At 44.9% G+C, this 16983-nt stretch overlaps 1 protein-coding gene across 3 annotated transcripts in view; it reads left to right on the top strand.

The window, feature by feature from the left end:
* Positions 1–13191, top strand: part of ercc3 (excision repair cross-complementation group 3) — a 36454-nt gene extending 23263 nt beyond the window's left edge. For 2 of the 3 annotated variants that reach the window (XM_072261076.1, XM_072261075.1), the window contains exons 9-15: positions 2831–3015; positions 3683–3885; positions 5192–5288; positions 7679–7796; positions 8472–8590; positions 9481–9630; positions 12935–13191. In XM_072261076.1, the coding sequence (XP_072117177.1) occupies positions 2831–3015; positions 3683–3885; positions 5192–5288; positions 7679–7796; positions 8472–8590; positions 9481–9630; positions 12935–13060 (998 nt within the window). In that variant the 3' untranslated portion in view covers positions 13061–13191. Of the gene's footprint in view, positions 1–2830; positions 3016–3682; positions 3886–5191; positions 5289–7678; positions 7797–8471; positions 8591–9480; positions 9631–12934 lie in introns of those variants that run through there. The other variant, XM_072261078.1, reaches the window with a different exon arrangement.
* Positions 13192–16983: the final 3792 nt, after the last annotated feature.

The raw sequence follows: 16983 nt of genomic DNA, 5'->3' as shown, positions 1-16983 counted from the left end.
ACCAGCCCCTGCCGAAGTCAAGCTGATGATACTCAAATACTGAAAAGCCTAAATAGAGTGGACATGGAGAGATGTTTCCTGTAGTGGGGGAGAGGGCACAGCCTTGGAATAGAAGGACATTCCTTTAGAACAGAGATGAGAAATTTCCTTAGCCAGAGGATATTGAATCTATGGAACTGATTGCCAGAGATGGCTGTGGAGGCCAAGTCATTATGTATATTTAAAGCAGAGGTTGATAGGTTCTTGATTAGCAAGGAGGTCAAAACTTACAGGGAGAAGGCTGCTGAATGGTGTTGAGAGGGGTAATAAATCAGCCATGGTAGAATGATGGAGCAGACTTGATGGGCTGAGTGGCCTAATTCTCCTATGTCTTGAAATCAAATGGCACTGAATCAGAATCAGGTTTATCAGCACTGATGTATCTCCTGAAATTTGTTGCATTCGAACCTACATTCATCACTTCCGCTGGCATCTTGTTCCACATTCGCACATTCACTCCTTAAATATTTCACCTTTCTCCCTTAAACTATGACCTTCAGTTCTAGTTTCACCCAACCTCAGTGGAAAAAGCCTGCTTGCATGTACCCTATCCATACCCCTCATAATTTTTGTATACTTCTATCCAATCTCCTTCATTCTACGCTCCAGGCCATAAAGTCCTGACCTGTTCAACCTTTCCCTGTAGCTGAGGTCCTCAAGTTCTGGTAAATTTTCTCTGTACTGTTTTCACTGGTATTGATATTGTTCCTGTAGGTAGGTGACCAGAACTGCTGACAATATTCCACGTTTTGCCTCACCAAAGCAAATTACAATGTATTAAAAAATCAGTAAGGCAAAAATGGTTAACGTTCACAGGTTCATAGACTGTTGATAAATCTGATGGTGGAGGGGAAGAAGCTGTTCCTTTAAATGTTGTGTGCGTCTGCAGGCTCCTGTACCTCCTCCCTAATAATAGTATTAATGAGAAGAGGGCATGTCCTGGCTGGTGTGGGGCCTTAATGATGGCATCATCGTTTGAAGATGACCTCAATGATGAGAAGGCAGTGCCCATGACTGAGTTTACAATCCTCTACAGCTTTATCCAATCCTGTGCAATGGCGTCTCCATACCAGGTGGTGATGCAACCATTCCGAATCCTCTCCATGGTACATCTGTAAAAATTTGCTAGAGTCTTTGGTCACTTACCAATTCGCCTCAAACTCATGATGAATTGCAGCCGCTGGCATGCAATCTTGGTAACTGCATTAACATGTTGAGCCCATGATAGATGTTCAGAGATGTTGACATCCAGGAACTTGGAAGCTGCTCACCCTTTCCACTGCTGATTCCTTCAGGTGTGTATTCTCCCAACTTTCCCTTCCTGAAGTCCACAATAAGTTCTCTGGTCTTACTGACGCTGAGTGCAAGGTCGTTGTTGCGACACCACTCAACCAGCTGATCTGTCTCACTCCTGTATGCCTCCTGCTCACCATCTCAGATTTTGGGAACAGTTGTGTTATCACTGATGGCATATGACTCCACACAGTCATGGGCATTGTATGTCAATGTTAGACACTCAGTTGAGTAACAGAGAAAGACTTGATTGCCATGGGCATTACAGCTTGGGGCGATGGAGTTCAGAGTTCAGTCATCATGTCCTCTGTAAGGAGTTTGTAAGTCTTCCCCATGGAACTCGTGAGTTTTCTCTGGGTGCTCTGGTTTCCTTCCTCAGTCCAAAGACATACTGGTTACTAGGTTAATTGGTTATTGTAAATTGCACTGTGATTAGGCTAAGGTTTCATAGGTGGGTTGCTGGCAGCACAGTCAAAGGGAGGAAGGGCCTATTCCCTGCTGTATCTCTAAATAAAGTAAAATAATGCATGACAGTGTAGAATTGGTATTGGTTTATTACTGTCACTTGTATGAAGCTACAGTGAAATACTTGGCATTTATACTCTTCATACAGATCAGATCATTACACAGTCCATTGGGGGGTATAAGAAGGTAAAACAGTAATAATGCAGAATAGTGTTACAGTTACAGAGAAAGTGCTGTGCAGGCAAAAGTGGGGTAGTTGATGAGGTCTAGAGTCTACCTTATGTATAAGGGACCTTTCAATAGTGGGGAGAAAGTATTCCTGAACTTGGTGGCGGGTACTTTCAAGCGGAGACTCTCATCACTTAAGAATTGCCTCCATAAGCATTTGATGGAGTCACTGTGAATCAGGTTTGCTGGTACAGCTGAGTGTTTGGGAGTGCTGTATTACTAGATGCCCTGTAAGTTGATCTGTATCTAAGCAGGAAGAACCTGATGGTGTTTGGTCAGACAGTGTAGGGCGGGAAGGTAGTGTAGCGGCTAGCATGACACTGTTACAGTGCCAGCAACCTGTGTCCAATTCCTGCCACTATCTGTAAGGAGTTTGTATGTTCTCCCTGTGACTGCATGGGTTTCCTCCCATATTTCAAAGATGTACAGGTTAGTTTGTTTAGTTTGTTAATTGATCATGTGGGTGTAAATGGGCCGAGTGGTCTTATTGGCCTGAAAGGACCTGTTGCTGTTCTGTGTCTTCTGTTTGAATAGGCAAGACACAGTTGCCTGTGGACCAGGTGTTGGTAAAGGGGATTAATACAGATGCAGGCTTAATAGTGCCTGTGAAGATTTGCTCTGCATCTAACCAGGAAGCTTCTGATGGTGTTTGGTCACAGTGTAGAGGCAACTGTATTCTGTACCTAAAATATGGTGTCACCAACACAATGCTCCTTGTCGACTCTGTGTGGTCCGATTCTTTAGCATTGTGAAACATGTACTTGGTTGTGTCAGTGGCAGTGACCCAGTCCTGTGTTCTGTCCAGCGAAGATGTTCCGCCGTGTCCTCACCATCGTCCAGGCACATTGCAAGCTGGGGCTGACAGCCACCCTGGTCCGGGAAGATGACAAGATTGTGGACCTCAACTTCCTCATTGGGCCCAAGCTATTTGAGGCGAATTGGATGGAGCTTCAGAATAGTGGATACATCGCCAAGGTGCAGTGTGCCGAGGTGAGTCTTACACGGGGGATATCTGCACAGCCTTCCATTTCTCTTCCATCCACGTCCCTGTCTAAGAGTCTCTTGAATGTCCCTAATGTATCTGCCTCTCTCAGCACCATCCTTGGCAGTGCATTGCACACACCCACCACCCTCTATGTTATACTTTCCTCTGATCACCTTAAAATAATGCCCTCTCATATTTGCTGTTTACACACTGAGTAAAAGTCTCTGGCTATCCACTCTCTCTATGCCTGTTATACACCTCTGTCACGTCACCTCTTATCCTCCTTAGTTTCAAAGAGGAAGCTCCAACTTGCTCAACCGATCCTCTTAAGACATGGTTTCTCATCCAGGCAGCATCCTGGCAGATCTCCTCTGCACTCTCACTAAACCTTCCACATCTTTCCAATTTTAAGATTTTAAATAATGTTTAAGAATGACGTGATCAAAACTGAACACTATACTCTGAGTGTGGTCTCACCAGGGTTTTCTGAGCTGCAACATTGTGCTGTGGCTCTTAAGCTCAATCCCTGGCTAATGCCTTGGTAAGGTTCTCTCCCAGCACCAGTAAACGCCACATTTGCTTACTCTCTATGACATGCTGCTTGCCTTCAATGCATCTTGCTTCCAGGGAGAGATGCTCAAATGCCTTGGTAATCCCTGGTTTGTCATGCAGGTCTGGTGCCCGATGTCGCCAGAATTTTACCGAGAGTACGTTGCCATCAAGACGAAAAAGCGGATGCTGCTGTATGTGATGAATCCCAACAAGTTCAGAGCTTGTCAGTTCCTGATTCGCTTCCACGAGCGGAGGAGCGATAAGATCATCGTGTTTGCTGACAATGTGTTCGCACTGAAGGAGTACGCGATCAGGCTCAACAAGTAAGGCACAGAGATTCTCCAGATGCCGGAAATCCAGAGTAATACACACTGGGGGAACTCAGCAGGTCAAGCAGTGTCCATGGAGGGGAATAAAACATCAGTGTTTCAGACTGGAAAGGAAGGGGGCAGATCCAAAATAAGGTGGAGAGAGGGGGAGGAGGACTAGCTAGCAAGGTGTGACCGGGGAGGGGCAAAGAGGTGAAAAGGTGGGTGGTGATAGGTGGAATAGGGAAAAGGACTAAGGAAGAAGGAATCTGAAAGGAAAGTGGAGCATGGGTGAAAGGGAAGGAGGAAGGGAACCAGAGGGAAGTGATGGGCAGATGAGAAAAAGAGAAGGTGTGAGGGAGGAACCAGAATGGGGAATGATAAATGAGAGAAGGGGGAGGGGGAGAAATTGCCAAAATTAGAGAAATTGATGTCCATGCCATCAGGTTAGAGATGGAATATGAGGTGTTGCTCCTCCAACCTGAGCGTGGCCTCATTGTGGCAGTAGAAGTGGCCATGAACCAACATGTCGGAATGGGAATGGGAAGTAGAATTAAAATGGGTGCCCACCACAACAGCCCAGATGGAGTGAAGGTGTCCAATGAAGCGGTCCCCCAATCTATGTTGGGTCTCACTGATATTGCAGAGGTTGTACTGGTAGTAGATGACCCTGACAGACTTGCAGGAAAAGTACTGTGTAATGAGTAGGGCGTTTGCTGTCCCTTGTACACACCAGGGCTTTAGTGAAGCTGAGACTGATGACAGTGGGGTTGGTTACAGTAGGTGTTCGGATTTGACCGGTGCTTTTGGTGATGGTGAGGGCAGGGCGAGGTGCTGGGAAGGAAGGAAACTGTCTGAATGTATGAATATATACAGCAGCTCATAGAAAAAATACAGCACAGTTCAGACCCTTTGACTCACAATGTTGTGCTGACTTTTTTACCTAGGGGTAGATGTATTATGTTCATAAATTTTCAGTTGGGCACAAGGATGATAGAGAAATGGAATACTATGTAGGAGGGAAGGGTAAGATTGATCTTAGAGTAGGTTATAAAGTCACCATAACATTGTGGATTGAGGGCCTTTACTGTGCTGTAATGTTGTATGTTGAGAAATACTGCAAATGCTGGTTTACTTCAGCAACAAACAAAGTACTGAAGGGACTCAGTAAGTCAGGTGGCATCTGTGGAAATTCCTCCAGTATTTTGTGTGTGTTACCTTTTGAATTGGGCTGTTGTGTATAGTGGCTGGACTCCAGGATTATTGGAGTTAGGTTGAGTTTTTATGTAACACCGTTCATTGAGGGTTTCCTTCATTTCAGGCCATATATTTATGGTCCCACGTCCCAGGGAGAGAGGATGCAGATTCTCCAAAACTTTACTCACAACCCTAAGATCAACACCATTTTCATATCCAAGGTAAATGGAAATTGCTTTATTACCGTTACATGTACTAAAAAGCTTTTGTTTACATGCCATCCAGACAATCCATACATAAGAAAGCAGGCCATTGTCTATAACTCATGAGGAGACTTGGTCTGTCAGCAAAGACACTAGCAAGTTTCTGTAGATTTCGGTGCGGAACACTCTATCTGGTTGCATCACTGTCTGGTATGGAGGCACCAATGCACAGGATTGGAAAGAACTGCGGAGTGCTCACAGGCACTAGCCTCCCCTCACATCTTCAAATAGTGATGCCTCAGGGAGGCAGCGTCTATCATGAAAGACCCTCATCACCTAGCGTATGTCCTCTCCTCGTTGCTGCCATCAGGGAGGAGGTGCAGGAGCCTGAAGGTCCACAGTCAGCATTTTAGGACCAGCTTCTTCCCCTCTGCCATCAGATTTGGGAATGTTCCGTGAACACTACTTTGCTATTTGTGTTATATTTGGACTAATTTTTACTGGAAAAGCAATAACAGAGTGCAGAATAATGTGTTACAATTATAGAGAAAGTGCAGTGCGGGTGTCAAATATGGTATAAGGGCTACAGCAAGGTAGTTTGAGTTCTTCCACTCTACCTGCAGTCTGGATGAACAGAAGGATCTTGAGGTCCACAGCTATTAATCTCTCAAAGTTGCAATCCAAGTTGATAAGGGTGGTTAAGAAAGCGTATGGTGTGTGGTCTTTGCTAATCGACGGATTGAGTTTAAGAGGAGCTGGTAGTATTGCAGTATTGATAGGGCTATACAAAATTAAGAATGTGTGGGGTAGATGTGTGCAGCTTTTTTCCACTGAGGTTGGATGAGACTAGAGCTAGAGGTCATAGGTTTAGGGTGAAAGGTAAAATATTTAGGGGGAACTTCACTCAAAGGGTGGTGTGAGTGTGGAATGAGCTGCCAACAGAAGTGGTGGATCCAGGTTTGATTGCAGCATCTAAGAGAAGTTTTGTATAAGTACATGGATGGGAGGGTCATGGGGCATGTGGTTCAGGTGCGAGTCAATGGGACTAGGCAGACTAACACTTCGGCATGGACTTAGATGGGCTGAAGGGTCTGATTCAGTAGCGTCTATAAAACCCTGGTTAGACACACTTGGAAAATTGTATTCAGTTCTGGTCACCTTATTATAGGATGGATGTGGAGACTTTAGAGAGGGTGCGGAAGAGATTTTAGCGGCGTTCTGCCTGGATTAGAGAGCATGTCTTATGAGGATAGGCTGAGTGAGCTAAGGCTTTTCTCTTTAGAGTGAAGGAGGATAAGAGATGACTTAATAGAAGTGTATGAGAAGCATAGATTGAGTGGCTAGTCAGTCTTTTTCCCAGGGTGGCAATGGGAGAGGGCATAATTTTAAGGTGATTGGAAGAAAGTATGGGGGGGGTGGAATGTCAGAGGTAGTTTTTTTCTACACAGAGTGGAATGTGCTGCCAGAGGTGGTGGTAGAGGCAAATACATTAGGGAAGATACATAGGCACATGAATGAATGAAAAAAGGAGGGTTCTGCGAGGGAAGGGTTAGATTGATCTTTGATTAGGCTCAGAGGCTGACACAACATCGTGAAGGGCCCATATTGTGCTGTTCTGTTCTGTTCCAAGCATTCACTGTTATCAACCGTTAAAAAGGCGTATAGAAGCTGACTTGGTCGTACATATTCTCAAGCTTTTTATATCTTCTGCCTGATTGGAAAGATGGTGCGGCGAGAAGAGAGAATGACTGAGGTGAGAGGGGTTCTTGATAATATTGAGGGAGGGGAAGTTGGTGTTCGTTATGGAGAACTAGGAGGTTCAATAAAATGAGCTGTGTCAGTCTCAGGTGTGTTGTAAGTGGTGAAGTGAAGACACTCTAGAATCGAATTTAATATCACTGGCCTGTGCCATGAAATATGTTGTTTAGCGGCAGTAGTACATTGCAATACAGAATGATAGAAAAACACTGTACATTACAACAAGTATATCAAAAAAAATAGTGCAAAAAGAGGAAAAAGTAGTGAGCTGGTGTTCATAGGGTTATTGTCCGTTCAGAAATCTGATGGCAGAGGGAAGAAGCTGATCCTGAAATGTGTGTGTGACTTTGGGCTCCTGTACCACCACCTCGATGGTGGCAATGAGGAGGGCAGGTCCTTGCTGATGGACGTCTTTAATGATGGGTGCTGCATTTTTGAGGTATCGCCTTTTGAAGATGTCCTCAATGCTGAGGAAGCTAGTACTTGGGGAGGGGTGTGCAGGATGCAGTGTATGTATGTTGGCTGTGTGTGAGAGTGGGGCTGTTGTGTAGTGGTTGGAGCCAGGTCAACTGTTCTTTCACCTGGCTTGGGCTGCGGTCGGAGGGGCTGGGGAGAGAGGGTGGCAGAGCTGACACTCTGATTTCTGGCAGGTGGGTGACACCTCGTTCGATCTCCCCGAGGCCAACGTCTTGATCCAGATCTCCTCACATGGCGGTTCCCGAAGGCAGGAAGCCCAGCGACTGGGCAGGGTGCTGCGGGCAAAGAAAGGTGGGCGAGGGAGGCTGTGTGGTCGGGGAAATGGGGTTGGTGAGAGCGCTGGGGTGAGTGTGGTGGGTTAAAGACTGTGATGTGCTGAGACGGGAGGTTTTGTGTGGGGGTGGGTGAAGTGGAAATGGTGACGTGTGGGGAGACAGAGTGGAGTGAGGCATGGTGGTGGTAGAGTATGTGGGATGTGGAGAGGATGGTGCATATGTGGGTGGTTGGATGTGAAGAGGGTAATGTGTGGGGTTGAGTAGTTTGGTGTGGGAGGGGGCAGTATGTGGGGAGGACGGTGGCAAGTTGGGAAGGAGAATGGGTTGTAATGAGGGTTGGGTACATGAGAGTGGGGAGAGTGGGTTGTGGCGTTGGGGATGCAGAGTAGGGGTGAGGTTTAGAGAGGCTGTTGGGAGGGTGATGTGAGGTGTGAGGAAGTAGGATGTGTGGATGTTGGAGTATTTGAGTGTGGAGAGGGTGGTGTGTGGGGTATGTGCCGAGTCAGTTGTGGGGAAGGCGCACTCTTTCACAACTCTCCTCAATGGATTACTTCGATACCTTTCACCACTGGCCTCGAGTGGGATCATGTTGGAATCTGTTTCCGTGCTCTGATCCCAAAGCCTGAATGGGTTCTATCTCCCTCAACACAGACTCCAACTCTCAAATGTTTGGTCATTGCCTCTTTCACAGGAATGGTGGCTGAGGAGTACAATGCCTTCTTCTACTCACTGGTATCCCAGGATACCCAGGAGATGGCTTACTCTGCTAAAAGGCAAAGGTTCCTGGTGGACCAGGGCTACAGCTTTAAGGTAAGCTGCTCTGAGAGATGGGCAGTCACATTTAGAGTTTAGGAAGGGTTGTGGGGTTGGAATCTACTTTCCTCTTTCTTTTAATCGTTATGTATCTGAAAAAAGACTTGTGGTATCCGACTGGATAGCTTACCTCCATATTTCTTCTTTTCTCTCCTTACTGCTTTTTGTTGCCTTCTGTTGGTTTTTAAGAGCTTCCTAATGCTCTATCTTACAAATATTTTGCTATATTACATGCCCTCTCTTTTGCTTTTATGCTGTCTTTGATTTCCCTTGTCAGCTACAATTGCTTCATCCTCTCTTTAGAATACTTACTTCTTCATCTTTGGGATATATCTATCCTGCATATTCTGAATTGCCTTCAGAAACTCCAGATATGCTGTTTTGCTGTTTTGCTATCATCCCTGCTCGTGTCCCCTTCCAATCAACTTTGGCCAGCTCCTTTCTCATGCCTCTGTAAATCCCTTTCCTGATACATCCAATTTTAACTTCTACCCCTCAAACTGCATATTATGATCACTGCTTCCTTAAAGTTCCTTTACCTTAAGCTCCCTAATGGAATCTGGTTGATTACACAACATCCAATACAGAATTGCTTTTTCCCTAGTGTGCTCAACCTATTTATGGTAACGTATACATGTTTCAATAATAAATTTTACTTTGACTTTATTGTCTACCTGCATTGCACTTCCTCTGTTATTGTAACACTTTATTTTGCATTCTGCTGTTGTATTCCCGCGTACAATTTCAATGCACTGTTGTGATGAATTGATCTGAATGAATGGTATGCACACGGCCCTCTGCTGTATCTCTGGAACACAAGGGGCTTTATGCTTGTCCTTTGCCTGTCACCAATGGCCTAAGGCTGAACGAGAACCGTGTCTGTGCAGGTGATCACGAAGCTGGCCGGAATGGATGAGGAAGATCTGTCCTTTGGTACCAAGGAGGAGCAGCAACAACTACTGCAGAAGGTCCTTGCTGCCTCTGACCTAGACGCAGAGGAGGAGGTGGTGCTTGGGGAGTTCGGCTCCAAGGGGCAGGTAAGGAGTTCTGTTCCAAGCCCTGGGCTACTAAAGGGGATTGTGAAGCTACAGGAACAGCACAGAGGCACAGCGGGTGGTTGTGCTGCCTCGCCACACCAGAGAGTGAATTTTATTTCCCATTCTCGTTCCGACATGTTGGTATATGGCCACTACTGTCACAATGAGGCCACTCTCAGGTTGGAGGAGCAACACCTCATATTCGTCTGGGTAGCCTCCAGTCTGACACATGAACATTGATTTCTCAAACTTACGGTAATTTCTCCACTCCTCCCTCTTCTCTCTTTTTCCATTTCCATTCTGGCCCCCGTCTTATCCCTTCTCTTCTCCTCACCTGCCCATTACCTTTCTCTAGTGTCTCTCCTCCTTCCTTTTCTCCTATGGTCCACTCTCCTATCAGATTCCTCCTTCGGCCCTTTTTTTTTTCCACTTATTCCCTCCCTGCTTCTTATTTCATCCACCTTCCCCCTCACCTGTTACCTGCCAGCTTGTACTCTTTCCCTTCCCTCCATCTTTTAATTCTGGCTTCTGCTCCCTTTCTTTTCAGTCTTGATAAGACGGTAAGACATGGGAGCCATTTGGTCCAATGAGTCTGCTCTGCCATTTCATCATGGCTGATCCATTTCCCTATCAACCTCCACCGTAAATACACCCAATGACCTCCACAGCCTCCTGTGGCAATGAATTCCACAGATTCCACCCTCTGGCTAAAGAAATTCCTCAGTTCCTTACTAAATGGATATTTCTTTATTCTGAGGCTGTGCCCTCTGGTTCTAGTCTCCCCACCATAGAAAATATCTTCTCCACATCCACTCTATTGAGTGGTTTCACGTTCGATAGGTTTTATTGAGATCTCCCCTCATCTTCTAAATTCCAGCAATTACAGGCCCAGAGCCATCAAATGCTCTTTATATGATAATCCTTTTATTCCTGGAATCATTCTCGTGAACCTCCTCTGAATCCTCTGCAGTATCAGCACATCCTTTCTTAAATGAGAGACCCAAAACTGCTCACAGTACTTCAAGGCCTCATCAGCATTACATCCTTGCTTTTATATCCTAGTCCTTTCAAAATGAATGCTAACATTGCATTTGCCTTCCTCATCACCAATTCAACTTGCAAATTAGGGAATCCTGCACGAGGACTCCCAAGTTCCTTTGCACCTGGATTTTCGAATTTTCTCCCCATTTAGAAAATAGTCTACACTTTTATTCCTTCTATCAAAGTGCATGACCATCACTTCCTGATACTGTATTCCATCTGCTGCTTCTTTGCTCATTCTCCCAATCTGTCTTTTTGCAGCCTCCCTGCTTCCTCAACACTACCTGTCCCTTCATCTATCTTTGTTTCAACCGCAAACTTGGCTACAACTCCGTCAATTCCCTCATCCAAGTCATTAAAATACAATGTAAAAAGAAGCAGTCCCACCACCGACTCCTGTGGAACGCCACTAGTCAGTGGCAGCCAATCTTTGCCTCCTGCAATTCAGCCAATGCCCTATCCATTCTGTAATATCTTGGGTTCTTACCTTGTTTAAGCAGCTTCACATGCAGCATCTTGTCCAAGACCTTCTGAAAATCCAAGTACACAAAATTCACCAATTCTCCTTTGTCTCTCTTGCTCATTGCTTCCTTACAGAATTTCGACAGATTTATCAGGCAAGATTTTCCCTTGAGGAAATCATGCTGACTTTCGCGTATTTTATCATGTGCCTCCACATACCCCAAAATCACATCCTTAACAATCGACTCCAACATTTTCCCAACCACTGAGGTCAAGGCTAACTGGGCTTTAATTTCCTTTCTGCTGCGTCCCTTCCTTGTTGAAGGGTGGAGTGAAATGCTCAATTTTCCAATCCTCCTGAACCAGGATGCTTCCTACTGCTGCCTGTAAGGAGTTTGTATGTTCTCCCCATGATCATGTGGGTTTCCTCCGAGTGCTCCCATTTCCTTCCACTTTCCAGTGATATACGGGTTAGTAAGGTTTAGCAGGGTGTGGGCATGCTTTGTTGGAGCTGGGAGTGTGGCAACATGTGCGGGCTGCCCCCAGCACATCCTTGGACTGTGTTGGTTGTTGATGTGGACAATGTATTTTATTGTATGTTTTGATATTCATATAGTTATTGAGCACAGAAACAAGCCCTTTGGTCCACCTAGTTTGCCGAACTATTAATTTGCCTGGTCGCATTGACCTTCACCTGGACCATAGCCCTCTATACCCATCCATTACTTATCAGAACTTCTCTTGAACGTTGAGATTGAACCCACATCCACTGCTTCCACTGGCAGCTCATTCCACACATTCATTACCTCCTGAATGAAGAAGTTCCCCTTCAGATTCCCCTTAAACATTTCACCTTTCATCCTTTTAACCTCTAGTTCTAGTCTTAGTGTAGGCACGTGGCCAAGTGGTTAAGACTTTTGTCTAGTGATTTGAAAGTTGCCAGTTCGAGCCTTAGCTGAGGCAGCGTGTTGTGTCCTTGAGCAAGGCACTTAACCACACATTGCTCTATGTCTGTGTGAGGAGTGGCGTCCCACAGTCTTTCGTTCCGCACCTTGTAAGCCAAGAAAATGCCCAACGCTGGCCTCTTAGGCCTGAGTCAACGATCCCTCTCCTCCCTCTAGTCTCATCCAACCTCAGTGGGAAAATGCCTGCTTGCATTTTTCCACAGACGTGTCAAGTAAAGGTAACCTTTAAGATATTTAATCTTTAAATCTAAACTTGAGCCTGGGTTATTTCTATATATTTTAGTAAATAGCCAATGATGCCAACTGCTTGGGCATCATGGTAACGTAGTGGTTAGCGCTTCAATATTGCAGCCTGGGGCAACGGATTTCAGGGTTCAATTTGGACATTGTCTGTATGTCCTCCCCATGAACGTGTGGAGGGTGCTGTGGTTTCCTCCCACAGTCCAAAGTCATGCCAGTTAGTAGGTTAATTGGTCATTGTAAATTTTCTTGTGATTTGGCTGGGGTTAAATAGGTGGTTTCCTGGTGGCGTGGCTCAAAAGGCCAGAAGGGCCTGTTCCACACTGTATCTGTAAAAAAAATAAATAAAGTGAAAGGTAACAAGTTGGACTCAGGAGCAACAGCACACACAAAATGCTGGAGGACCTCAGCAGGCCAAGCAGCAGTTGTGATGAAGGGGCTTAGCACAAAATGTCGATGGTTTACTCTTTTACATAGATACTGCCTGGCCTGTTGAGTTCCTCCATTTTGTGTGTGTTGCTTTGGGTTTCAAATCAGCATCAGCAAATTTTTCTCTTGTTTAAGCTGGCTCTCACCCTGCTGTGTTGCCCCTGCAGGTGATGCGACGCGCTGGCACGATGAGCTCCATGTCAGGAGCGGACGACACCGTTTACCTGGAATACCAGCGGAGCAAGAGCCTGGGAAAGAACATCCATCCTCTCTTCAAACGCTTCAGGAAGTGAGCGCCGTGGGCCCACACTGCTGCTCGGGACTGTGGTTTTCACATTGAAAATACGCGGACAATGTTTGGGATATTTATTATCTTTGCTCTCAGTTGGAGAGATGTTGGAATAAATAATTATTTTCTTTTAAATGTCTATATAACCATATAACAATTACAGCACAGAAACAGGCCATCTCAGCCCTTCTAATCCATGCCAAACGTTTACTCTCACCTAGGCCCACTAACCTGCACTCAGCCCATAACCCTCCATTCCTTTCCTGTCCATATAGCTATCCAATTTTACTTTAAATGACAATATTGAACCAGCCTCAACCACTTATGCTGGAAGCTCGTTCCATGCAGCTACCACTCTCCGAGTAAAGAAGTTCCCCCTCATGTTGCCCCTAAACCTTTGCCCTTTAACTCTCAACTCATGTCCTCTTGTTTGAATCTCCCCCACTCTCAGTAGAAAAAGCCTATCCATGTTAACTCCATCTATCCCCCTCAAAATTTTAAATACCTCTATCAAGTCCCCCCTCAACCTTCTACGCTCCAAAGAATAAAGACCCAACTTGTTCAACCTTTCTCTGTAACTTTGGTGATGAAACCCAGGTAACATTCTAGTAAATCTTCTCCGTACTCTCTCTATTTTGTTGACATCTTTCCTATAATTTGGTGACCAAAACTGTACACAATACTCCAAATTTGGCCTCACCAATGTCTTGTACAATTTTAACATTACATCCCAACTCCTATACTCAATGCTCTGATTTATAAAGGCCAGCATACCAAAAGCTTTCTTCACCACCCTATCCATGTGAGATTCCACCTTCAGGAAACTATGCACCATTATTCCTAGCTCCCTCTGTTCTACTGCAATCTTCAATGCTCTACCACTTACCATGTATGCCCTATTTTGATTAGTCCTACCAAAATGTAGCACCTCATGTTTATCAGCATTAAACTCCATCTGCCATCTTTCAGCCCACTCTTCTAACTGTCCTAAATCTCTCCGCAACCTTTGAAAACCTACTTCATTATCCACAACTCCACCTATCTTAGTATCATCTGCATACTTACTTATCCAATTTACCACCCCATCATCCAGATCATTAATGTATATGACAAACAACATTGGACCCAGTACAGATCCCTGAGGCATACCACTAGTCACCGGCCTCCAACCTGACGAACAGTTATCTACCACTACTCTCTGGTGTCTCCCATCCAGCCACTGCTGAATCCATTTTACTACTTCAATATTAATACCTAACGGTTAAACCTTCCATGTGGAACCTTGTCAAAGGCCTTACTGAAGTCCATATAGACAACATCCACCACTTTACCCTCGTCAACTTTCCTAGTAACCTCTTCAAAAAATTAAATAAGATTTGTCGAGCATGACCTTCCACGCACAAATCCATGTTGACTGTTCCTAATCAGACCCTGTCTATCCAGATAATTATATATGCCATCTCTAAGAATACTTTCCATCAAATTACCCACCACTGACGTCAAACTCGCAGGCTGATAATTACTAGGTTTACTCTTAGAACCCTTTCTAAACAATGGAACAACATGAGCAATACGCCAATCCTCCGGCACCATCCCCGTTTCTAATGACATTTGAAATATTTCTGTCAGAGCCCCTGCTATTTCCCCACTAACTTCAAGGTCCCAGGGAATATCCTGTCAGGACCCTGAGACTTATTCACTTTTATATTCCTTAAAAGCACCAGTACTTTCTCTTCTTTAATCATCATAGTTTCCATAATTTCCCTACCTGTTTCCCTTACACAATTCAATATCCTTCTCCTTGGTGAATACCGAAGAAAAGAAATTGTTCAAAATCTCCCCCATCTCTTTTGGCTGCACACACAGCTGTCCACTCTGATTCCCTAAGGGACCAATTTTATCCCTCACTATCCTTTTGCTATCAATATAACTATGGAAACCCTTTGGATTTAGTTTCACCTTACTTGCCAAAGCAACCTTGTATCTTCTTTTAGCTTTTCTAATTTCTTTCTTAAGATTCTTTTTACATTCTTTATATTCCTCAAGCACCTCATTTACTCCATGTTGCCTATATTTATTGTAGATATCTCTCTTTTTCCAAACCAATATCTCTTGAAGACCATGGCTCTCTCTCAAACTTTTAACCTTTCCTTTCAACCTAACAGGAACATAAAGATTCTGTACCCTCAAAATTTCACCTTCAAATTACCTCCATTTCTCTACTACATCGTTCCCATAAAACAAATTGTCCAAATCCACTCCTTTTAAATCCTTTCGCATCTCCTTAAAGTTAGCCATTCTCCAATCAAAAATCTCAACCTGGGTCCAGACCTATCCTTCTCCATAATTATATTGAAACTAATGGCATTGTGATCACTGGACCTGAAGTGCTCCCCAACACAAACCTCTGTCACCTGATCTATCTCATTCCCTAACAGGAGATCCAACACTGCCCCTTCTCCAGTTGGTACCTCTATGTATTGCTGCAAAAAACTATCCTGCACACATTTTACAAACTCCAAACCATCCAGCCCTTTTACAGTATGGGCTTCCCAGTCTGTGTGTGGAAAATTAAAATCTCCCACAATCACAACCTTGTGCTTACTACAAATATCTGCTATCTCCTTATAAATTTGCTCCTCCAATTCTCGCTCCCCATTTGGTGGTCTATAATACATCCCCATAAGTGTTACTACACCTTTTCCATTCCTCAATTCCACCCAAATAGCCTCCCTAGACGAGCCTTCTAATCTATCCTGCCAGAGCACGGCTTTAATATTTTCTCTGACACGCAATGAAATCCAGGAATATTTAGTTGCCAATCACACCCGTCCTGTAACCATGTTTCACTAAGAGCTACCACATCATACTTCCATGTATCAATCCATGCTTTAAGCTCATCCACCTTTCTTATAATGCTCCTAGCATTAAAATAAATGCATTTAAGAAATTTTCCACTTACTGTCTGTTTATCACTAACGGTGCAAACAACTTTACTATTTTCTTTTTCTTCCTTCTCCCCTACATCTGTTCCTACACTGGTTACCCTCCCCCCTTGTATCTAGTTTAAATCCACTGGAGCCTCTCTAGCAAACCTACCTGCAAGAATATTTGTCCCCCTCCAGTTCAGATGTAAACCGTCCCACTGGAACAGGTCCCACCTTCCCTGGAAAACTGCCCAATTACCTATAAATCTGAAGCCCTCCCTCCTGCACCATGTCTTCAGCCACGTGTTGATCTGCGCTATCTTACTATTTCTAAACCCGCCTGCACGTGGCACTGGTAGCAATCCTGAGATTGCTATCCTGGAGGTCCTGTCCTTTAACTTGGCGCCTAACTTCCTAAACTCGCCTTTCAGGCCTTCCTCACTCTTCCTACCCACGTCATTGGTCCCTACATGGACCATGACATCCGGCTGCTCATCCTCCCTCTTGAGAAAACTGAGAACTCGATTCGAGATATCGCGGACCTTGGCACCAGGGAGGCAACGGACCATCCAGGATTCTCTATCTCTTCCACAGAACCTCTTACCTGTCCCCCTATCGAATCCCCTATCACTACTGCTCTCCTCTTCTCCCTCCTTCTTGGTGCCAGAGACGCGACCACTGCAACTTGTCCCTTTGTCCCTGGTATGTCGTACCCATCAACAGTATCCAAAATGATATACTTATTATTGGTGGGAATGGCCATGGGGTGCTCTGCTCATTCTGTGTATTCCCCTTCCCTCTCCTGACAGTCACCCAGCTACCTGTCTCCTGACTCCTAGGGGTGACTATCTCCCGAATGATCTGAAGTTCTTCCAGCTCCAGCTCCAGACAATGTCTGTCTATTACATTCAGAACAGTGAACAATACAGCACAGGGCAGGCCATTTGGCCCACAATGTTATGCCATTCCAGATGCTGATTTGCACTAAATATCCCCTCCT

The sequence above is a fragment of the Mobula birostris genome, chromosome 6 (assembly GCF_030028105.1).
Source record: "Mobula birostris isolate sMobBir1 chromosome 6, sMobBir1.hap1, whole genome shotgun sequence".
In the NCBI taxonomy this organism is placed as follows: domain Eukaryota; kingdom Metazoa; phylum Chordata; class Chondrichthyes; order Myliobatiformes; family Myliobatidae; genus Mobula; species Mobula birostris.
Note: the sequence above shows the minus strand (reverse complement) of the source record. Positions and strands in the feature narration are given on the sequence as shown.